At 40.5% G+C, this 25,824-nt stretch overlaps 1 protein-coding gene across 2 annotated transcripts in view; it reads right to left on the bottom strand.

The window, feature by feature from the left end:
* Nucleotides 1-25,053, bottom strand: part of KCMF1 (potassium channel modulatory factor 1) — a 55,182-nt gene extending 30,129 nt beyond the window's left edge. For both annotated transcript variants that reach the window (XM_075726702.1, XM_075726703.1), the window contains exon 1: nucleotides 25,010-25,053. In XM_075726702.1, the coding sequence (XP_075582817.1) occupies nucleotides 25,010-25,025 (16 nt within the window). In that variant the 5' untranslated portion in view covers nucleotides 25,026-25,053. The remainder of the gene's footprint in view (nucleotides 1-25,009) is intronic.
* Between the last annotated feature and the right edge of the window lie 771 nt (nucleotides 25,054-25,824).

Below are 25,824 nucleotides of genomic sequence, written 5' to 3'. Positions count from 1 at the left end.
CATTTTGACTGTTCAGTCAGGAATCTTGGGCCAAGCACACTTAAAAGCTAAATGATACAATGGCTGATCAAAAGGAAAAGACAACAATAAGCAAACCAACCACTGACAATAATCCACTAGATTTTCAGCCTTTACTTTCACACTTCCTAAAACTTTAATTCTGAACAATACCATAACCATCCCTGACATCCCATGACAGAAAAAAGTTAAGGTGTTTTTTGAAGTTAGGCTGCATCAGTTCTCTCCACCCTGTTTCCTTCTCAAGCTCAACCTTTGCACTGTAAGGTAGTCACACTGCATGTGTCAGAGAAAGGCTTTATAGCTTCCAAAGGTTTTCATTTTTCTGTGTGGTTTCAGTTCTCTCTTGGTTACTTAGTTAAGTGCAGAAGCGTCATCATCTTGTTCTCTGTCAAGTCTAACACAAATGTCCCTCAATTGTACCAGCAAATTAAGGCCCTCCACAAAAGAAAGCGGTGTATACTATTAAGGCAGGATTTTGATCAGCATCCTCTTTCAGCATCAGCTATGACATGCTCTTCAAAGCTTGGTACAAGCACAGACAACTTTGGAGAAATAAAACTGCCAGAATGAAATAGTCACATTAGACCTAAAAAAAAAAATAGGGAGGTGGCTAACTGCCAGAGGACTGGTGTTAATTACAGAAAATTTTTTAAATTTTTGTTGTGCTACTCCACTCTGTAGCAGCTGAACAGAAGCTTTACCACATGTAATACAGGAATGCAACAATAAGTAATTTCTTTTAAATCTCTGCTACATGTTCACACAATTGCATCACCACATTTAGAGGAACAGTGGACAAAGTTATATCATTTTTCTTTTAGTTTCTTTACCTACAGGGATAGCTTAAGACATTATGTAATCATTTCTCATGTCTAAACACCATGCTTATATGAACACCAAGCCTGTTTCTTTAGTTGCCACACTCAGTATCTACTTTGAAAGCATCACTCTACATGGAATGGTGTATTAGAAAAAAATGTTTCAACAATCTTTGTTAACAGCCTCAAAGAAATACATTTTGAGGATGGCCCTGTTACCATCTTCAAAGATTTGTGGGTTTTTTTTTTTCTTAAAAAAAAAAATCTTTCTCACTTGACATGCTTTTATCTGAACTTTCATCCATAAACTCTGAAGGATCTGTAACAATCTGTGATGATTTGGACACTGAGAGCAACCTAACTTCTGAGAACACCTGCTTATTAACTCTGTAGAATGGATTTCATTGCTTCAGTCGGTTTGTTTACTTTTTTCCCCCCATATAGTTTTACCTATGAAGCATCCGTATCTCCCCAACAATACATGCTATACACAACACACTTGTTATTGGCAGCACTGCAAGTCTTTTTGTTGCCTACTAAACGTTCTAGAAAACAGCTGATCAGCAAGTTAGACATCACACTGAAATGAGCAGACTAGTTTAACGTAGAGTCTATGTCAGACACTAACAGCTTTCCAGATGAAGTATTAAGCCATGGTTCTCCAATAAGTGTATTTTCCCCACGTTTTTCCTTTAAGCTCATAGCAGTTGATTTAGTGCAGACATAAGCCTCTCTGCAACAGACCCCTCCTGCCACATGTTCTCTCAAACATCTAGATTGTTCCTACTTGAAGACAGATATGTTTTTAAGAATTTTTTATTTACACATTTTCTTCATTTTCTTCAATACTTCACCGTATCATTCCAAACTGCAACCCTCATACACTTTGTGATATTAACTTTGGAGAAATTCAGCCATAAACATAAATCACAATGCAATGCTTTTATTTAAAACTCAAGAACATTTCCAGTGGAAATGTACAACAAGGTCTTCAAACAGATTAATTTTGCTTCTTATGATCAATTATCAGAAAGTCTACAATCTGATTTGAACAGAAAATGAACATTAGCATAACACATCACTATGGCTGGTGAAGTCAGATGAAGAGAATAACAAAGCTATAGAAAGAGCATGCTTTCTACATCTCTCAGTATTTTGCCACATCTACCACATCCTCCCCTTTCAGAAGCAGGTCAACAACAGGGGATGTACCATGTTACTTTTATATCCCTTTGTGTAGCAGAGAATGAAGACCACAAAAGGGAAAATGATAATTAAATTAAAAGCCTCAGCCTGGGAGCTAAACCCATGCTTACATCCCCAGACCTCCCCCTGAATCCAGGAAGACCTCTTTTCCAGAAGTTACAGCACTTATTCTTCCCTTCTTACAACAGTCTCACCGAAGTCAGGTCCGTTACAGTCTTTCCTGTTCTTCAAGTCTATTACTTGGCTGCCAAAACCTCACCCATCTATCCAACCTGGGGTCTAGAAACTGAGATAGCCGCCAGGCAAATAATCTCCTCCCACTATAGGAAATACATGTTTACTTATCAAAGCTTTGATTTTGTTTTTAGTTTTTCCCTACTTTAATCTTTAGATCAACTGCAATTCACAAAGTTCATTTCTTCTCCCTGCACAAACCCCAAATGCTCAAAGATAACATATTCCAGTCAGCACAGTATGTCTTTCACCAGATGCCTATCCAACATTTCTCCACTTTTACCTTACATTTGCAAATACAGCAAATATGTTACAGATTCAACGTCAGTTTAAACTGGATGCATCCACATTAATCACAGGTGTTGAGAAGAAAACATGGTCTGGAGGGGGTCATTTTGAGGCAGGGAACAAAAGCAAATAACAAACCAAAAGAAGAGCCTGAACAATGCATGACAAGGGTTTAGATAGTCAGCATACATTTCTGACTTGCACAAAATGCTACTGACTTTTAAAAGAATCCTTGAATGAAATCCTGTTAACCCCAAATGAATTGCTATCCAATGAGAACTACTGATTCACCTTTTGCAAAGCAATGATTTAGAATTATGACAATAAGAAATATCCATTTTAATGAAAATGTAATCTGTAACTATCATAGATGATACAGGTGGCTTCCTCAAATTTTCTTCTACTTTGTTACTGCTATACAACTACCCACATACACTGCCTAATGTATATCACATTTAATTAAAACCTCACTGCTCACTGACAAAGAATGCTGGGGTTTTTTAATGCAACACTGTTCCACTAGGGGGTAGCATTGTGCTAAAAGCCTAAGGAGCTTTGGTTCACTTTACCTAATTATCAAACTTCAAGTTCTGAAAGTTTCTTCAGCAGTATCCCCTCACAATATCAACAGTCTTCATCTCTCCAGCTTCACATTTTTGTGAAATGAATCAGGAGATACCCAACAGTCCCGTTAATAAAATATGTTTTACCCCTTCAATACAAAATTCTTATTATTTATGTCAAGTCATGCCACATCTTTGCCTAATCCAGGCCAATGACTTCAGGAAAGACAGTATTGCACAAACATTTTATACATAGCATGCTGAACAGTGATTTAAAAAAAAAACAAACCACCAACACACACGAAAACACAACAACAACAAAAAAAACATCCCAAGACACAAAAACACACCAAAAAACCAACCGAAAAACCCACCAACAGCAAATGTGAAACAACCCCCCTCCCCAACACCCTTCATACTTTGATCCTGACAGCCAAGTATAATTTGCTCTTATGACACAGAACTGTTTTTTTCTAGAAATTAACTAAAATAAAAGCAACTTCCCCTGTGTTTAACAGGGACACCAAAGGGAGCACATAATCTGATTTCATAATGGAGGGAATAACGTTGGACAGACATGTGGTTCAAATACTACATACATCAGGATTAATTTGATTTTACAGTTACAAGCAAAGCTAAGGTATAACATCAATTAAAGTGTCCTGAATGTCCCAAGCCATTACTGCCTTGGATAGACACCCATTTGTGACAGAGCAAAGGGGTTTTTCCCCACTTGGCCTCCTCAGAAGCTAAGGGCAATCAGAACAATAATATTAAAAGCCCAATAATATGGCCCAGCTAAAAATGACCTGAGAAACGGAGGGTTGTTTGCTTTGTTTTTTTTTAATGAAGAACATATGGTCAAAGATAAGCTACACAGACACTGGAATATGTTCCTGCTTCAAACAATGTGAGCTGCTAAACTTTATCAATACTTTGGATGTATCTTTTAATTTTTAGAAATTTCAGAGAAAATGCCATCCACTAATCACTAGAAAACATTTAAAAACACATATGAAACCTGCATCTGAAGTATTCAAATAGTGAAGACAGCAACATCTGGTTCTTGAGAGAAGTATTTAATCCTTGCACTATCCCTAAGAATTAAACTCTTGTTTTAGCAGCACATTGGAAGACATTCGGTTCATGGGTAGTTCCGCCACTTAACGTTCCTGTCAGCAGCTATAGGTCCAAAATCCAACCTTCTGGCCTGTAATTCAGGTACTGTTTTTAATTTATCAGTGCTCAGAGTAAGGATTACTGAATTTCTTTAATATCCAACATAAATAGAAAATTAGCCTGTCAATAATTTCTTCTCCAGAATGAAAATATGAGTTACTTAAGCATTTTCTTCCTATCTTACATGAAGTACTAAAGGGGTTCACCCTTCTCAAAGACTGACAGAATTACATGCAGAAGTGCAACTGAATTTCAAGGGGACTGGACAAACTTTAAGGTTTCTACCTTCCAAAACCCCCAACTTATGCATACAAGTGAAAATTAAAAAGCTGTGCTGCCTGTTTTGTGGTTCAAAAGGTTGCAACCTGTGTGCTGCATTTTGGTTTTCTATTCTGAAGATCGTAAGTAACACAACTTCTAATATGCATCTGATACATTTCAGTGAGGTGCTCTTTCAGTGGGTTATGGGGTGGTTGTTGTTGTTTTGGTTTGTTTTTTTAATAGATTTGCTTGACATCAACTCTCTGATCTGTAGTCTACAAGCCACATGGCAACTCCAGGCCTTAAAGCAAGACATTCTACTTAAGTGATTCAGCTGTTTCTAAGACTTAAGATAGCAAAATATATACCGTTTGATAAAATTAAAAAAAGAAATGCCAAATGTTTCTTATTTTAATAGCTTCATCTTTTAATGCAGACTACTGCCTAATTTGAGAGGTTAATTTCTAGGAACACAAACTTCTGTTGTTTCTGTGAAAATTTCAACTGAAATTCAGCCAAAGCATAGAACTTTGATTTTTATTTTTTTCCTCACGATTACTAAAGCAGATTGTGAAAACAAACATCAAGACGACCTGCAACACAGAGCATACTCCCATCTCCCTTTGCAGCTCCAAGTGCTGAACAGAATATTCACACACCATACCCTTGAACTAACTAAAAACGCTCCATCCCCTCGCACATCCTGCGTGCAAAAGGGCTGAACATGCAATATCTTCCCATAGCAGAGTGGAAGAAGCAGCAAGCAGACTAGCACGTCTACAAAAAGCTAGCAGGATTAAAGCTGCAGGCAGAGATGACGTTGACTTGGAATTGGAAAGAAAGGGGGGAGGAAAGGGAGGGAATCTGGCCTACATTAGACCAGAAGGGCAAAAAGGCTTTTGTTTTCTGAACAGCACTCCTCCTTCCTCTCCAGAGTCTGGAGTAGAAACAGATCCCCGAATCTTGTCATCTCCCTGTCGTCAACAAGTTTCATGAAGCCCACTTGCACAGTGTATGATACTTGTCTAGAGATGGTCTAAAAAGAAAGAATTGAGCAGTATGGCTGGCCTAGCAAGTTCCAGCCTTGGTCCTAACACATCAGCATTGGTCAGCCTGCAACCAAAAGGAGTTTTTCCACTTTTGCTTTCGCATCCCAAGTTGTTACACAACTTGAAGCTATACACAGAACAGTTTCAGTCATATAGGGCATCAGAAACAAGTATTTAGTAAGCACCGCCAGACACACCCAACACTAAGGAGGAATCATGCAGGGGAGAGAGAGATGGCTCCCCACAGCAACAGCCACCTGCCTTTCCCATGACACTGTCCTTTTCTCTCTGGAATTCCCCAATTCATTCGTCATGCCTTCCAGTTCTGACACCACAAGAACCTCACACAGCTGACTCCCTCATATCTCTGTTTCAGATGTGCAACAGAATACATGGGTCTCTATTTCAGACCAGTCCATCCTGTGCACCAAGGTAGTCAGGGGGGAGTGTCCCAGACACAAACTAGTATCTGGCCAGGTAATCAAACTTATTATCTTAAGTTCTATGTGTAAGGGATGAAATAAAGTTGTGCTAGTTAGCTTCATTTTGCTACTTCCTAACTTGAATCTGTAACCTAAGCCAGTCCATCCATTTCAATAGTGTAGTACTAAAATCAGCCAAAGAACAAGATGACCATTACAACCATTTAGATTTCCCTAAAACACCATCAAAAATTCACTGAATACTGAAAAGGCACTCAACATCTCCAAATCCAACTTTGAGAGGAAAGCCACAGTATCTAAACTTAACAAGCAGGGTTGTTTTCACTCCTTCGAAAAACATACTGAAATGCTAACACAGTATTTGTAGTTCTCCAACATCCTAATCAAAAAATTCCTAATTAGTCTTACTTTAGGATTTACTACTCTCACAGGCAGGTTCTACGTATCTCACATGTACCAATCATACTGCCCAGTAGATGGCATCCCATGATACTAATGACATTTATACAGCAGGTCCAAGAACAACTTTGCCACTATCAATGCAAATATTAACACCAATTGAACATTTTAATTTTTTTAAATAGATCCCAGAAACACTGGTGATTTCACTACCACCTTAGCTGAAACTGGTTGAAAGAGGGAAGGTGTCGTCTTAAAACGCCAGATGGATGACATACAGCCAACTAGTAAACCCTGTGCATGCAACTTTTTTTTAAAATACCACCTTTTCAAAAAAAATTCCAACTAAAAACCCATTAATATGAATTTATCAATCACTGTCCAAAAATCATTGTAAAGTTCATTTGCGCAAGTACCAAATCACTGAAAAAGGAGATACTATACAAATACTTCCATAAGATGAGGTTTAAATATTGCTCATTTATTCTGACCTGAAATAGGCCAAAATAGGTTCTGTACAAGCACACACACATAACCTCAACTGGTTCTTGTCAATATTAAACATATATTCTCTCTACACAATAAAGAGAGCAATCATTTTCTTTGTAAAGATTTTACATACAAATCTGCAGATTCTTTCATCTCTCAATGCACTGCTGGGATACCACGCACATAAACCAGAAACTGCTCTAGAGGCTGCTGAAAAGTCTGGACTTACTATCTAGACATCATTTTACCAAGAATCACTGTACAGTCTATGATGCAAAAAAAACGGCTTTCCTGACAAGCTAGGTGGAATACCTTCCCATCCTCCAAGATAGAGAACAAATCTGTCTACATTGAAGAGGAAACACAGACAAAATAACACAGATCCCTGTGTCAAAATGCAGAAAGCAAGCATGAAGAAGGATTTTAACAAGTTCATAGAAGTCCTGGGAGACTCCTTCAGATAAGATGAGAAAGCAACCTCAGGAGAGCAATTCTCAAAAAGCATTTTTTAACTAGCCTACCCTGTTTCTATCTAAGGAATTTTGTTTAGTAAAATATAAATGTGGAATCCACCTTTACTGGAGGAGAGTTATTATGTTTGAAACCTCCTAGAATAGTATATGCTGTGACTTCTATGTTCTGTTTTATTACTTTTGCAAGTTACTGCAAACACCACAAAACAGAAGCAAGCCACTTTCTCCAGATACATTAGCAAAAAAAAAAAGCATATTAAATACTTACTGGCAATCTAAATAGTGTTTTCTAGGCTTCATATCAGATCAGACTCTTCACTAATTGTTCCTTAACTTCAGACAGAAAAAACTAGGTTACAGTTTTAAGTCCTGGCCTCCTACAGCACAAAGATGTTTTCACTCAGAGTACCACAGACTTCCAATATTTTCAACAAAATAATGTCAAGTATCTTCTCTGAATAGTTTACATTTAACATAGCTAAACATTTAGAAACCAGCAGAATTCTTAACCTGGCATGAGAACTGATTCACAGTGAAAGGTTTTGCCAGACATGTTTAAGACTTTAAAAGTAGAAACAGTGTACATTGCAAGGATTTTTGATCAAGCAGATCTGGATTTCTAATTTAATATTTGATACTCTCACATGTTTCTTATCATTCAATTAATTTAATTTGACCACCAAAACCATCACAACATGAAAGCCTGCTAAAGTACTGTAAACACATTAAAATTAAACAAATTGCAGCACATTTATCAGAGCACAGCAAGTTTGTAATGTGGCAGCAAAGGGAACTGGCACCAGACATGATCTTATTTAACAACTCTGTTAATCTGGAAAATGGCAAACAGCATGTGAATTCTATTAACAGAAAAATACTTAGACTGAGGAAGCTATAAACAGTGCCAGAGCAAGAAAGTAACAGTAATAGCACTGGGCTAAATCCTGTATCTAGTAAAATCAATGGCAAAGTTTCTCATTTAATAGGACAGGACCAGGTTCCCAAGTTTCTTTTGGGACTAAAGAGACAACAGAAATATGCAGCTCAGGCAAACAGCAACTGAAAGAATTGGGCTGGGGAGAAGAACTTCACACACAAATGAGTTTTATAGGTGTAAGAAACATGAAAAAACACTGAGAAAATTCTAAAAAGAAATTAAACAGAAGAACTGTTACTTCTCTGTTGAGCCCCGCAAGAATTAAGTAGTCTTCTCAGAAGATAAACATTTGCATATTTTGGTTCAGAGTGTTATTTAAGCAGAGTGACAGAAAAAGGAAAAACAAACAAGGAGAACAAGACACATGTCTAATCAGGCACGGGAGAGAATGGAGTAGTATGGCTCAGCTGAGCAGAGAAGCTGAAGTGCTTTGAAGACCCAGTAGTCTTGACTCCAGTAGTCTTGACTCCTTTTTCTATAAGTTGCTGTTTCAGGCAGGTAAGAGAAAAATATCAACACTCAACACACCTGGAAGAGGCAAAATTCAGTCTTCCTTGTAAATTCTTACCTTTGCAAAAACTTTAGCAGAAATTAAATACTCTACTTAGGTACACCCTATGCATAGCTATGGTGTCTCACACACTCAGCTTTACCTCCTTTTGCACTATGAGACTCACTCCTCACCCTCTTATATTCAAACATTCCCCAAACAGGCAAATGTGGGAAGCTTTTCTCCCCTGCGGCACAGAGAAGCAGCAAGATTTAGCAAAGGCAGCAATGCAGGAAGCAGGCAGCACTGGCTGGGCAAGCAGAGAGCTAGGAGCGGAAGACAAAAATTTTTCATGCAGCAAGTGTTCCAGCTCTGGCAGTAACGCCTTGTGATTACAACATGTCTCACAATAGCTGAGACTTACAGTAAGGACTTGCACAAGGTGGTCTGGAGATACAAAGACTTTTCGTATCAGGAAAACACATCCAGAGATCAGCTGGGAGAGGAAGGGAAAGAAGAGCAAGTGGTTCTCCACTAAAGAAAGCAGCAATGTCTGATACACGGCAGGCAGCCATATCTAGATTCCTCCCTATCACCCAACTCAGTTTAGAGAGAGGAGCACACCACCACTTTCAAACTTAGAGCCTACCTTCAAAATCACCATTTTGAATGGCACCACAATGTCATAAAAGGAATTATCTCTCCTTAACACCACAAGATGTCTAGGAACTTGTAAAAGTAATTTAACTTCTCTGAACATGAAACAGAATGATAATGTAAATTTATTTTAAAAAATGGCAACAGGAGGTTAAAAACGTACAGTATATTCATTTAAGTAGCAGCAATGTTCTACCCTGGGCTTTCTCAGGCATTTTTCTTACTATGAACATAAACAGACTGCCTTGGCAACCACTTTTACTCCCACTCTTTGTTACAGTGAACAGCTTCTCAGGCTGATAACATGCCTGCAGAAACTACAATTTCTTACGATGTGAAAGCTACACCAGAAAAGTGCTGTGGGAAATGCAGTACCTTGAAGCAAAAAAGGTGTCATGCCTCCTGTGGTCAGGCTTTGAGTTTGTTCCATTCCTCTCTCCCCTTGTTTACGATTCTCCATGGCAAATACTTCCTTGCTGATCGCTCATATGTTTCCTAGATTGGCAACCCAGCCATTTGCCAGCTGTACCAAATGCCTACCTTTCTCTTTCTTACTCTCATTAGGAAGAGTTTAATTTAGCTTTATTACTTTATGTAGTTTCTTTTTTCTTCTCCTCTTATACCACATATACATAAAGAACCAAAGGTTATCAGAATATTACCTTCTCAATATTCCCTGACAGTCCCATTGATCCTTTACACATATTTCCAACTTACTTTTCAGAATAATTTACCAACCACCCTAACTATTTGAAAATAATGAGTTGGATAGTTTTCCTAAAGAGCTTTCAATCTATCACTAAAAGCCATCACTGTTTTACACATCACAATTCATGAATCTTCAATACTTAAGTCTTTTTACTGTAATTAGCTCAATTGCTTAAACAAGACTTTTTTTATTCAAGAAAAACCACTTTAAAAAAATATTTCTGCTCAAACCTCTCCTCAAAGTAAACCTGATTCTCAGGAAAAAACACTACACAATTGGATTTTTAATCCAACACACTAAAAATGAAACCATCACTTGGGACAAGTATGAAAAAAAATTGTAAGTCTGTCAAACCAGATAACAAGGGATCAATTTACTGTAGAAAACATGAAATATAAGTTCATCGGCTTCACTATTATTTTGCCATAAAATCCCAATTATATTAAGAAATTTAAGGACAGGAAGGGAGAGTTCATTTTTATTCCTAGAACTGAAAGCAGCCACCTACAATTTCAAAAAGAAAAAAAACAATGTCTATTTTTATCTGTATAGAAACTGAAGATACATTAAGGTCTGTATTTAGAGCACCTATTTTCAATTGGAGGGGGAAACAACAACTCTGAAACAGAACAATCACTGTGGTTTCAATGTCACTGTTTTGTTGCAGGTAGAAACACTAAAAGGCAGAATAAAGACAAAAAAAGATTTTTGTTCTATCCTGCCAAAACTCAGATCTCTCAAATCCTCATGTTAAATTTTAATGAAACAAACTGCCAAGCACTCTTACACTATAATTCCCATCACCTTGCTTCAGACAAAAGCCTTCTGCATCCCCCCTTACTATGGATAGGAGACAGAGTCATTCGGCCTTGCTCTGGAACAAGATTCAGAATTAAACAACAAAAACATTTGGAAAACTGCATTTGCACAAAGGATCAACAGGCAGATGAAAACAGTCTGAAACTTAGATTTGCCAAGTAATACTTAGTACAAGAACCTAATTTAATGATTGAACAACAACTACTGGGGGGGGGGGGGGGGGGGGAACAACTTATTTCCCAGAGTTCTAAAGATTTGGAAATTCAGCTTTAACAAAAAAGACGTTTTTCTCAATGAAAATAACAGACAGCAATTTATAGAGATGTTTTTCTTTATTTGCTTAACTACAAGAATGAAGCAGGTGCCTAACAACACAGCATTTTACCAAAACAGATTAAACATACCTCCCTTCATAATTTAAGAAACAAGGAGAGGGAGTGTCAAAACCCATTAGGTCTCACTACTCTTTACTATAGGCTCAGATGCCACACTGCAGTTACAAAATGCACGAAGCAGTATTTTAAAGATACGGGAAAAATCAACTGTAGACACAAATCTGAGAGATTTTCACTGAAACAAGTTTTTAAATGATCTGCCTATTAGGAAAAAATCCGAGTGCTATAATATGAAGATACTACTGAAGAAAACCTACATAATGAACCTGGGGAAACACCAGAGATTTTCCCTGTTTCACCTCAATTTCTGCATCTTGGAAGCACAGGCATACTGCATTCATAACCCACAACTTTGTATTTTCAGACTAACTTAAAAGCTCTGTTCTTCATTTCCCACTGGACTCCACTTGAATTCCACACGGAAAGGTAGTTTTCGCCCACTGAAGTGCTGAGCTATTTCAAGTTCTCAGATGTTTATGAGCAAAACCGCTCACCCTCATACTTCTATCTTCTGTAGTTAGTACCTTCTTTAAACACTTAAAATTTTTCAAGACTGCCGCACTGCACACCATGTTGGATCCTCAAGTTTGATTTGGGAATACAAATCAAACATGCAACCAGTTTTACCACAAAAATAGCACAGCCTTCTCATCTACAGATACCCGTAACCAAGGTTGGGTACGAGCATGACACTCTATCCATTTACCTTGGCAGTCTTCAAGGTGGTGTCATTGAGGAGCAAGGACGAAGAGAGACCTTCAGCCCAGTTCAGCAGAAATGAATGTTCACATTCCTGGTACAATTTAAGGCAACTGTTATTTTAACAGGTTTTCTGAGATCTCTACCAACCACTACAACACACCAGCTCCTACAGGAAACAGGAGGCATTAACTACTTTCCTTCCAGACTCTTCTGCATGTGCTAGAGCTGGCAGCTACCTTACTTCACCGATACACCTCTCAGCAGAGCAATGAGACTCAAGCAATTCAGCACCTCTTACCTTCCCAAAGTTTACAATTCTACATTAATTTTTCAGGAAGAAAGAGGTATGACACTGCACCTGAAATACTGTCCACAAAATATATTTCACAGGTAAAGTTTTGAAGCTTTTCTTGGATTTGCAGACATCTTTCAGTACAGCTAACAGACCCACATACAACAACTTAGACCCTACAGTACAGCCAATAGTGAGTCCATTTTTCTGTGTACAATTAGAAGATGCCTTACAATTGTTGCAGGAGGAAAATGAAAGCATTCACAACCCTATTACTTACACACATCTTCTTTAGTCATCTTTACCCCTAAGGTCTGCTTTGTCTTGAATAGAGGTCACTGGATCATTCAAAGTATTTCCCCTGTAGTTTCTCATTTCTGATACATTCCTCAGAGTCCCAGCAGCTTCTCTAGAGTTCCTGGATTAACTGGAAGAAACTATAGTATGGACCTTTACAATGGCTATACACTGCCAAGATCTCCAAATGCTTACCACTATGAAAGAGTGTGCAGGCAGTGTCATCTTACAGCTTAAGGACATTTAATGCAATGTCATATTACACAAGTTAAGAAAGTGTCTGCTTTCTTCAAAAGCATTCACTTGTGAATAAGGACACTAGAAGAAAGGAAAAATAGGTTTGGAAGAAGCTCAACACAAAGTTTAATGCAAGCACTACAAACAAGATTCATCAGCTGCTGACATGAAATATTTGCTCTGAAAAAATACATCACGGTATTCCTCAAAGCTAGAGTCTGGAGTGTTGCACCTCAATCAATTTTCACCCCGAAGTACTTTATTCTTGGCTAGATAACTGTATTCTGGCATGTAATTTTCAACAATCCACTCCTTCAGCTTTCTGGTCAGTTTCCTTGAATTCCTAATGCTTCCAGGAACAAAATATTAACTGAGCTTTGAGGTACAATGACAATGGCACATCCCAGTAACAGGCTCCAATACTTAAGAACTGGATAATATTGTAACAGACTACAAAACAACCCCAAAACCTATTAAAATCCTCCATTTATATTATTTTCTTAACGTGACATCATCAGTTAAACTTGAGAATTTGCATCCTGCAGATCCTCTGCTTCTAAATAAACTTCAGAGAGCAGTTTGGAATAACACAAGAGTGTTATCTATAGCAACCACTACAAATTTGACTAATAACAGTCAGTTATGCTAAGGAATCTTCATGTATAAATCTTCACTTACAAAGCCACTCTCCTATAGCAAAATCTCAACTGTCTTCTCAGCTCCTCACAAAAGTCTTACAGAATAAGGAACACTTGGTATGCTGTGAGATCCTGCCTGGCAATTTACAGGCCTTATGCCAAAAGAACCTGAGAGAAGATACTTGCAGATCATAGCATCCATTCTTTCTGCATTCAGGATGGCAAATAGGTTTATTCACCCTTGCAATTTTACAAAACTGAAGATAACCAAGGGAGAAGAGAGCTGGAAAATGTATCTGACCTCCTCCTCAGTCAAGACACTCTGCATGCCTTCTACTCAGTTGTCTTAAATCTGTATGGTATCTAATGAATATAGTTAGCAAATACAAGTCTAAACGACAACAAAAAAAAGGTAATGGTTTACAGAAGTAACCGACTCCTACCTGTACAGTCAAAGATCAAACTACACTTACTTTTTCATCTTATCAGAACAGTACAAACAATAGCTCAGATGATCTTAATTCCATACCTGTCCCCTGCTATCTTATGCACATCTAGATTGAAAGAAGTTTAGTCATGACACAGAAAGCTCTGCATTCTCTACAGCTTACTTTTGCAAAGCTTAGGCGTCTTTCTTCAAGGACATCCTGAATTCTCTTTTCCCAATCTTACCTCATTTTCCACAGCTAGGTTTAGGAAGAAAGACTGCTCTAGACATGTGAAAAATAAAACTAACAATAATTCAGGTGCTGAAGGTAGTGGCCTTATTTACTTTTGGAAAGCAAAGAGGTAAAGTGAGAAGAAACTTCGGAGACTGCAGTGGTAGAACTAGGTCTGTCCAGTTGTGACCTATGTTCCACCACTATTGTTCTTGGTGAAGCTGCTCTCACAGACCTGATTTCATCAGTGAATCACAAGGTGCTTCTCACTACAGAAATTCTTCACTTGCAGAGACAATCCACACCTTAGCTCGCATAACAATATACACATAATAACTGTACGCTAAATACCATTTGTCTTAGGCATATCTCATTGCTACTGCCTATCTTAAAAGCATATAGAATCATAGAATCGTTTAGGTTGGAAAAGACCTTTAAGATCATCAAGTCCAACCATTAACCTAACACTAGGCAAATACTTGCAATAATTCAAACATTTGCTTTGTTGAAGTGAAAGTAAGGTTATGGTATCCTGAGCACAGACAAGCCTTTGTGCCCAAACCACAGATTTCTTCAGAGCTAATTTCATTCTATCACAAAAGAAAGTCCAACCGACAAAGGTTTATAGTCAGACTCCCAGCAGTTTCAAATTCATTCTAGGTGAACACCGATTTCTAAGCTTGCACAGCTAATACACACACAAACTGGTAAGTTATGCAAAAAATCATTACCAGTAAAACTGAACATTGTTTCTTAGCAGTAAAGACAGAAGTTACTGTCAATCACACAAGAAGTCCTTATATGACTACATCCTAAGGCATTTCTGACCTTGAAAATCTTGTATCATCTATTGCTGCTGGAGCCGCAATACTTGAGATGGGTATTCAAAAAGTATCACCTGTTTAACAGCTCACAGCACTGTTCTCCAAACAGTCACCCCCAGGATGCCTCCATTCAGCCTCCAAGTAATTCTAATGTTGTTCTAAGCACACACCCAGGTGTTCACTTCCAGAAGCTGCCATGAATTCCTGCCATACTATCAAGCATCTGGAGAACAACTCTTGTTGGTCTGTAGAAGTGCAGAATTTGTTGAGAAATTGGTTTAAAATTACAATCATAATATGAATATTTATATTCTCAAACAGCTTCATGCTAATTTCTACACTAACTGTTTTTACATAAAGACATCATCTCATCCTTTCAATTTTTTAGGGTAAATACAGTCTAAGAGAGCTGGCCAATAGTAATCACCTTCAGGCAAGAACACCGTCTGCTTTAAAATCAATAAGCTAACCGAAGTCAGAACTTAAATACCATTTACACTAGGAATCAGCTGTTACTGAAGAGTTTTGTAAACAAGGACTCTCCTCAACAAATAATTAAAGAATTAATCAGTCATAACCTAGACTAGTAAGTAAAATTTTCACTACTAAAGCCACCTTATCTCATTTAACAAACAAAACCAAAACACAAATCCATCTCTGTAATAGGTCAGAGAAACTATTGCCTAAAAACATTTTCAGCAATAGCTACTTTCCGAAATAACCAAGGGCTAGTTGTGCTACCAAGAAACACTAGAGCTTTGCTTTTCAAAGAGGCTTACAGAGACAGGCATTAAACTTCTATGGCGCTTGAACCCAACACGGGTCTACATCTTCCCAGGTGTTTTTGAAAATCCCACCCTGCAGCACTCTGAGGAGGAAAGTAGGAGGAGGAGAACACAGCAAAGGGAAGGAAGAACAATGACAAGGAAATAAAACGGTGAAAAATAGAAGATCAAAGACAAAAAGAAGGAAAGCAAAGATAATTTATCCTACCAGAGACAGCACCTCTTGTCAGTCAAGACAAGAAACATTGCCTCCCAAAAAGAATCTGGCACCAGGAAGTGGCAGAAGTGATGGGGGAAGACCAAATCTGACCTGAGGTAAGAAAAAAAAAAAATGGAGTTACGATTTTTTTTTTTAAACTCTCTCTGTTGCTTCATCTTACTTTTGCAATATATTTTTTAAAAACTTTTTTTTTTTAAATTAATATCTTTCTTCAGCTGGATTTTGTCAGTGATGACAGTGGGATGATCCAAATCAAATGTGGAACAGGATCAATAGTATTTTGACAAACGTGTGAAATTCAATGCAAACACTGAAGTTAAAAACAAATTTAAAATACTACAAGGAAGCTGTATGACTGATAGCTGCAAACAGTATATGCCACTGAAATGTCCCAATGAGTCAAAAGCTTTGAAGAATGGACTTGCATCTATAAAACTCACTATAGTGGAGTACAAGACCACTAATTCATATCTTTAGGAGACTTTCTGAAGTGCCTTCTGGCAAGACATAAAATCTCTACCTGATATCCCCATGCAGATGGGACAAACATCATGGTCTCCTGTGTCCTGGTTCCCTGTTTAATTGTAATAAAAAAGTTTTACCCAGGTCTCCTACTGAAAATGGGGTGACTTTTAGAGAAAGTCTCCTAGAAGCTCCAAATAAAGCAATCACAACAGAGAGAATTAACACACTCATGAAATTCACTGCACGGTGACAAGTGGGCAATAAGAAGAGGAATTCTTGTACAAAGGCAAATCATAGACTAAGCCAAAAAATAAAATCTTTTAACATTAAAAAAAAGATAAAAACTGTCAAACAAATCCATCCTCCCCCTAACACTCATTCAAACTACATTCTCAGAACAAACCTGGGGGGGGGGGGGGGGAAATCACATTTTTCCAACTATGTCAGAGGGCTCCACTGACTTCTATCCCTACTTAAAAATGAATTCCAAACTAGAACTAATGACTTCAAGTGGCAGAAGTCAGGCCATCACCTGCACACACCTTTTAAATACAATTCTGAGACCTACTGATGAAGAGCAGTTATGCAAGTGATAAAAATCATATTAAAGACACTGCTATGATGATGGCCCACAATTTTCACTTGGTACAGACCTCACCAACTTAGCAAGTGTCAGTAAGCCAAATAAAACTTTTTAAATAGCTCTAAACTGAAACCTTGGGTTTACACATGTATTCTAAAAGGGTGAAACTAATGAGCTTGTCTCTGTGCTCCACATTGAATTCAAAATGGTCTTACTTCATTGTGTCAAAATTAGTTGTCATAATGCTATGCAGAGAGAAAAAATGTAGATAACCATAGGGACCATATGTACAAAAATGATAGGAGTAAGTTCAAACCAGATGTTCAGGTGATGCTTCAGGGAAAGGTGTAGGAACCAAATGGGACGTTAGATTTGAGATACTCAGTCACATTCAAATCTGAAATAGTTAAAGAGACCTGGAGGATAAAGTTTGAGATAAAATCCAAAGCTTTAATTGTTTAATCTGGATACTAGGTAGCCTCAAGAACCTTCAGTGACAAAATTCTCCACAATCTCATTACATACTGTATGAAAAAGCACTTCAGTTTTAATCACCCTCTTGAATTAATGAAATATCATCTTCTTGTATTTGGAAAGGGGGATTACGGACTCCTACGCAGACGATGCCTTTCTTTCAGATTCCCTCTCTGTATCAGCCTTCAGAGGTAAACACCTTTTCAATTTCCATCCATGCAGTAATTCCCCCTCACATATGTCTTCAGTCATTAACAGCGCTCTTTGAGTTCTCTGAACTCAATGTGCCCAAGCTGCTCACAGCGCCTTATAATGCTGTTTCTGTATGGGTGAGCAACACTGCTGCCTACAGTTAAGCTTGTATACCTCTTCTCCACTATGACTCCATATTTAGACTCTACAGCTACCAAATCTGCTCACCTATTCTAAATCCTGTAGATGGAAGAATGCATTGCATGTGGAGGATTTAGCCCAAGTTATCCAAGAATAAAAACTATGAAAACTCACAACCTTGCTCATATTAAGATATACGTATCCTAGTGTCAAACCATGATCAGAATCCATAGGAAACACAATCTAACACAATTATATTCCTTTCTAGAAAAATAACACCTCACTCAGTGCACCAGGGTATAACAGTGTTCAGTAAAGAAACAGAAAGTCTCTATTTGTTTTATTATCACTGGTCAGTCTGGGCCTTTATTTATCACACACTTCAAAAAATTTGCATTGACTATGGATTTTCTCGCTGCCTTTTCCCTGCAAGCATTTCTCTATAACATTTCAGTGCAGCACAAATATCAATGAATTAACAGCACCTCTAAGCAGTACTTTCCTTCTCTTGAAATAGAGAGAAATGAAGGCACTTTAAAGATTAAAATTGCAAGTCCACTTAATCCAGTTGCCCAATCCAAGATGCCAAAGGATGGATTTTTCAGAACCTTTGATTTTCTAGAATTAATTGGTTTTTTTTCCAAAGTTTATCGCTCAGTTACTACAGTTGCGGTTGTGAATGCTCAGATTCCAAAATCCCAAATCAGGCCTTCATAACGTAAGGAACAAAGAGCTAACAGCCACCTGTGAATTCTTGCCAAAGTTATTTGCATAGCAGTTCACGCAAACTCTGCAGCAGAGGACAGGTGGGTCGATCCAACTTTCCACAACAAAACTCCTCTGTCAACACCTCCACAATCCTTTGCCTCTGTAATGCCTCTACCTGCTCATTTGCTGTACACTCTCAAACGCAGAGCAGTGGTCTAACATACAAAACCCTCCTGTGCACCCTAAAGGAGGCAGGGGTGGTATGGAGTAGATAATATGCAGCTGTGTAATTACACAATGCAGACACTCAAAGAAGGTTGAATTAGGGCTGTCTGTGCAACCAAATTCTGGCACATCCCAACTCCTGAGTGCTGTTCTTCAAATCTGCTGCTGTGTCCAGCTGCTTCTTGAATGTAGTAACGTTTTTTGTATTAGTCACTATTCTGTTTTTGTATTTCTTAACAGTAACTGAAGTAACAACAATAAAGACACGACCATCAACAGTGACACCCACAACTCTTCCTCATATGTCATCAGCAGTGTAAACATGCAAAGGCATTTGAAAATGTTTCTTCTTTTTATTTAACGTGTACAAATTATTTGGTCAGTACTGCTCAAGCAACTTGCATGGCTCTCTAAACTTCCCCTGAACCCATCCTAGTCACCACTAGTTCAAACAAACATTTGGAAGTAAGACTTATTTCACCATTGTCTTCTCTCTTCACCCCCACCCAATAATGTTAGAAGTGTGACAGTTCTGTTCCAGTTTTTCTGCTTAAGATACTGGCTATCAACCTGTCAACACTGATCATTTAAATCTAATATTTTTCCCCTGTTTCCCAAAGAATATTTGATCCATGGCATTACTTCTTATCACAAACCTGACAGAAAAAATGGGTCTCTCTTTACACGTATTTTTAGAGGACCTTGTTCACCAACTCTGCAGGGACAGCAGCCTATTGGTTCACACACAGTATGTTTCCTAAACCATCAGAGCCAGAAACCTTTTTTAAAATGAAAACCCAGCTTCCTCAAAACCAGTATCTTGCCATTTAAAATATCACTGATGTGTCCAGCTCTTTTTATTTTTAAATGATGATTCAGTTTCTTACTGAAAGCAAACAACAGTTTAATAATAAAGCAGATTACTGTGTTGCAATATTTCTATTCAAGTTTGCAGCTATTTATGCCTGCCATTAACATTTTTTGTGTCCTAAACACAGCTCTCGCTAGTTAAATTATCACACTAACTCGTTTTCAGATACTGCACTACACCTGTAATTATATGCATTAAATATGCTACTATAGAGCAAGACTAACAGTATGAAACTGAAACACAGGAAGTTCCATCTGAATATGAGGAAAAACTTTACTTTGAGGGTGACAGAGCACTGGAACAGGCTGCCCAGAGAGGTTGCAGAGTCTCCTTCTCTGGAGATATTCAAAACCCACCTGCATGCAATCCTGTGCAACCTGCTCTCAGTGAACCTGCTTTAGCGGGGGTGGGGTTGGACTAGATGATCTCCAGAGGACCCTTCCAACCCCAGACATTCTGTGATTCTGTGAAATACTTTGACATATACAGTTAGAAAATGCTTTGTCCGAGTCAAATATTAGTGCAAATTCAAAAAAACTCACTGTTTTATGTTACATGTACAACTTAATCTGGATTTATTTTCTACAAAACAGATCTGAGTAGCAGCAACATATGAAACAATTTGTGATTATTCTGTATTGTGGAATAGCAGAATTCCAAGTTTGGAGAAGATGTAAGCAAAGTATTATAACTTGCTGCCTTCTAATGCATTTTAACTGGTCTCACAGATGCATGTTTCATCATCAAATGCAATACTTCACCAACACATTACCTTGAGTACTTTGTATGAAAAATATGTAGTCTTGTTACCCAAATTAAGAGCTTTACATGCAAAAATAGATTAATTCTGCATTTACTGGCAATTCTACAACTGACACTACAGGAAATATTAAAACTTGCACATCAACTGTTAAGTGTTACTTGCATTGACAGATGTTTCTAGTACCCTTCTACAGCTCAAGTATGACACAGCTATTGCAGAATTACAAGAAGCAGAAATTGCTCTTGCTTTGAATGTTTTCAAAAAGTTTTTTATGGATAGTTTTATTTATGTTTTATATCATGATCATACAGAAAATGTCATCAGCCCAGACTCACAATCCATTCATTGTACAGCTAGAACTGGAGCTAACACTACCCTTACATTAGCTGTTTACAAGTGGTGGGTATGTATGCAAGTATAACTCTAGGATTTCTTGAATTTCAAAGACTAAGTTCTGTGTATTTTTTAAGATGTACTTATCTACCCTTCTATTACAAATAAGAACTCAGTTTAAAGATCTTTATGCAAGATATTTATACGTACACACACAGAAAAGAGGAGCACCGAGACTCCAGCTCCCTCAAATACAAGGAGCTTGAAGCCAGCACAGAACATTTGGAAACTCCACATGGTCCTGACAGTCACTGCTCTCCATTCCTAGCTTTGTTACCACCATCCATTTACAACTTTACTTTGCATGGGACTGGGATTAACTGCAGAGCTTTGCCGATTCGTAAGGAATGCTGACAAATGGGCACTGTGAAAAACAACCACCACTTGCAATGCTGCTAGCTCTCTGAAGCTGAAAGAATACATCCCTTAGTGAAAATAAGAAACAAAGTATGGAACTGGGAGTGGGGTGCAGAGTGTGCGAGACCAAGAACCAAGTGGTGCAGGCAGTGTGGCACTGGGAGCCCTCTGGAGCTGCCGTGTGTAGGGGACCTGAAGCCAGGTCCCTGTATGACCAGTAATGCTGCAGCAAGTTATAGTTTCACAAAAGAAGTTGCAAAACATGGTCTTCTAATGATATTCCTGGAAGTTGTGATTCTGTTTGTCTGCTCTCCTGGGTGGTGTCTATTGCCATACAAGAGAATCATTGCCAGGTGCACGTCCACAGAAAGAAAATTTGTAATATGCAAAGTTCCTTCTGGTATACTTTCTGGAGTATAAAAAAAATTACCTACCTGCTCCTTGTAGGCTGCCAAATAGTACACCACCACATACTGCTCAACAGAGGGGTTAACCCAGAGAAACACAGCATGTCGCTCCTATAAAGGGAACAACATGAAATCCAAGACCAGGGGCTGACCTCATGTTGCATTCTAGAAAACCAAAGGCAGAGAATAGCTAGTCTCTTAACACCAAATCACAGAACAAAAATGGTTTTGAAAAGTTAGAAGTGACCAGCAATAGCAAGAGATGGATAAACACTAACAGCTACTCTTGACAGTATTACCACCAAAGTCTCTTAAACACTGAATGAACATTCCACGAAAAAGCAGCAATAATTCAAGTTCTAGTTGCACCCGTTATCCTGAATTTGGGAGAAACGTGAGTCCAGAGCTCATGTGTGAAATGAGAGAGCACAGCTAAAAGGCAGGCTGTGGTCAGACTTTTTTTCTGAAGGGTAACAAAAACATCTTTTTTTTTTTTTTAAAAAAAAACAAGCTAACCAATTGAATTATATGGATTATTACACCAAAGAAAACAGCCAAGAAATCCCGATGGAAAGTTAAGTTTAAATCTCCATCAGATGCTTCACAGACTTCATGGAATTCCAACTTCAGCACTTACGCTTCCAGAGACATCCTTTCCCATCATAAAACTGGTACAGCACCCAGATTCTGTCAGGAGCAATCAATAAATCTTGTTTGTAACTTTGAGGATGGACCATTTTAAAGGAAACACACAGAAAAGATATCACTTACTAAACATGAATAAAGCTTGCTTTTTCCCCTATACCATATTCTTCCAAGACAGCCCTCCCCAAACTAGTTACATTGGATCAAAAACTGTCAGCTGTGAATGACACCATACAGGTCTGAAACAAGAATTACTTTTTTTGAGTATTTCATTTCTAAGGATTTCCAGATTTCTAACAAAATTAAGTCTCCAAACCTCTTTTCCATGAAGTTGGAAAAGCACACCTCCCATATTAATATGAGTTATTCGAACCCTGTAACTAAAGTTGACTAAACCAAAACATCACAAGTGTTAAGTAAGAGGAGAATCACTGAGAAATTAAGAGACGGACTAGATTTTTAATAAAAATATATCACAAGGATACAGTGACAGATGTAATTTTTAATTTCACAGATGTAATTTTTAATTTCACAGTGTTCTCAATGGTTTCACTCACGCATGTGTATGTGCACACACACCTGAGGAGTCTACATCTGCAGTACGAAACAAGCAAAACTCACTCTCTTATCAGTAAAGACAGACAATTATTTCTGCTTTTTCTAACTAGGCTTGTCTAGAAAGAACAAACACTGATGAATCTGCTTCAGAAAGAGATTATTAAGCCTGGTTTCATTAACAGTCACTTCTAAAAATACCAACAAATATCCAAGCAAGGAAATGTAATTTTCCTTGCTACAAACAGAACCTAACACACAATAGAAAAATGTATGATATAGCCTCCATCAGAAACATGCTTATAAGGAAACCTACTTTCAAATTTTCTCTGCCTTAACAAAAAAGGCTGCTCCATGACTGAAATGTCTTTTTAGCAAACATCACCACCTTTTATAACAGTCCAAGAACTTACCACTCAAAAACATTAAAGAACAACAAATGATATCAATTCTGTAATTTTAACCTGTTCAAGCTAGAAAAGCTTGTATTCTACTACAGTACATTAAAGACAGTATCATGGATACATGCATCACAGCAGAGACTTACAGGCTGCATAATCCCACAACATCACTAACAACTTTGTGATCAATGCTCGTTTCATTCACTATTGTTAGAAACTGCATCTTTAATCATCAACAAATCCAGCATCTCCACCCTCTCGGGAAAATATGTATACTATAGATGGGGGAAAAGAGAGAGACAGGAAGAATTTGGTACCCCTCCTAAATTTTAACCTAAAGAAAAGAAAAAAAAAAAAAGTAGTGGATTCAGGGAAGACAATTCTTTGATACAGAAGCACACATACTCACACAAAGAAGTCCGCAAAATATTGTGACAACACACCGAAAATCCATCAATCCATCATAAAATCATCACTGAAAATCATCATTGTCCATCACCAAGCTACCAACTAGAGGCCAGCATAATTAGCCACAAATATTGAATTCTCGTATGACGCTTCTGTCAAAACATTTTAAGATTATAAAAAACAGAGAAATAAGAAATTAGAAAAGGTAGAGCAAATGGAGACAGTTGTTGATTAAGTTCTTAACATGGCAGAAAGTTATCCTTTCAGGTGACAAGCCCCTGTTTTGCAGAGTATTTTAATACTAGTCCAAGCACCCTACCCGCTGGCAAGAAAGGACAGAAAAACCGAGCGACTTTCTCTCCTGTTTTCACACTTGCATCTTCTTCCTGGAGGAATTCCTTTCTTAGCTTCCAGCTCTCTCTTTCCCCATTCTGCTCCTTTTGACTAATTCTGAACTATCCACTGAACTGATCCACAGCAGTAAACACAGCGGGACCAGGGCAAACACACAAACCACGTTTCTCTGAGGGCCCCTCTCTTTACGCCTCAAAACAAGCCACTCCATCAGCACTGGTTTCCTCTGCCACAAGACAAAACAGAGAGAAAGCAGGCAGCTCCCGGGGCTCCGAGCACGCAAGCTACCCCTCGGCAGGGCCACGCAGGCTGCCCGCACACCTCTTCCCCCAGGCCCCACGCCGGGGCCCGGCTCCTCTCCCCGCCCACCGGGCGCGACCCCCGGCACCAAGCGGGGCCCGGCTGCCAGCCCGCTCCCCCGGGGTGCCCGGCCGCCCTCCCGGCGCGGCCCCTGCCGCGCCGCCCCCCCGGGGCGCCGTGCCCGGCCTGACCCGCCGCCGCGGCCGACACGTCGGCAGGCCGCCCCGCGCCGCCGCCCACCCCAGCCGGCCCCGCCGCCGCCCCGCACGCCCGCCCGGCCGGGCCCCACCTGCCTCGGGAGCGGGAGGAGAAGGGCGGAACAGCCCCCCGCCGCCTCCCTGCCCGCGCCCGCCGCCGGCCCGCTCCCGGCCCTGCGCGGCGGCAGGCCCCGGCTCCGCGCCCGGAGGGGCGGCGGGGGAGGCGGCCGGGCCCGCCGCAGGCCGCGCGGGGAGACGGGCCGTAACGGCCGCGGCCGCCTCCCCTCCCATGACACTGCAGAGCGGGGCCCGGCCGCCGCCCTCCGCCGCTGAGGCCTCCTTCCGCCGCCGGCTCCGCGGGCCCCCCTCCCGGCGGCGGCGGCGCCATGATGATCCGCCCGAGAGGGCGCCGCGCCAGGCCCTAACGCCGGCCCGGGCCCCGGGACGCGCCCCCGCCGCCGCGGCCTGGCGCCCCGCGCCGCTCACCTTCATGTCGGGACATCCTAGTCCAGAGGCGGCGGCCCAGGCCCGTCTCGGGGCTCCCGCGGGCTGCTCGGGCGCCGCTGCGGCCTGGCCCCCCGCCGCCGCCGCACGCACGGAGCCCCGGTGCGAGAGGAGAGGGGCCGGGGGCAGGGCCGGGTAGGGGGCAAAAATACAAGAGGCGGCGAGGAGCCGGCCTCCCTCCTCCTCCTCCTCCTTCCTCGCTCGCCCTGCGGGGGGCGGATCCGGCGGCAGCGGCTTCCCGGGCGCCGTGACACGGTGACTCTGGGCCCCGCCGGCGGCTGGCGCCGCCTCCCGCTCCGCCCGCTGCCGCAGCGACGGCGGCGGCGGGGCTGCCCGCCGCGCTGGAGCGCTCCCGGCCCCTTCCCCTTCCTCCTCCCGCCCCGGCCGCGCTTCGGAAGGAAGAGGAAATAGCCCGCCGGGGCGGCGGCCCTCCCGCGCGGGCTGCCGGGCCGGGGGTGAGGGCGGCGGCGGGCCCCGCCGGCGGGGCGCCCGGGAGGGCTGGCGGCGGCGAGAGGCGGCGGGGCGGGCTCCGGGGGAAGGAAGCGGCCAAGGTAACCGGGCCCGGCGGCGGCGGGGCAGCCACCAGGACCGGCCTGACCCGGGGGACGCGCGTTAATCAGCTTTTTATGTAAAAGGAGGGGGAGGAAAGAGTGGCAGAGACCATTGCGCATGCCCCGAGCCGATTTTTCGGTTTCTGGTAGCGTTACTCATGCCTCCAGCTCTGGGGAACCGCTCGCTGCGGACTCCAGGGTAGGCACAGGGTTGCTTTCCTGATTATTTTTTCCCCTTTCTCAGGC

The sequence above is a fragment of the Pelecanus crispus genome, chromosome Z, assembly GCF_030463565.1.
Source record: "Pelecanus crispus isolate bPelCri1 chromosome Z, bPelCri1.pri, whole genome shotgun sequence".
Classification (NCBI taxonomy): domain Eukaryota; kingdom Metazoa; phylum Chordata; class Aves; order Pelecaniformes; family Pelecanidae; genus Pelecanus; species Pelecanus crispus.
Note: the sequence above shows the minus strand (reverse complement) of the source record. Positions and strands in the feature narration are given on the sequence as shown.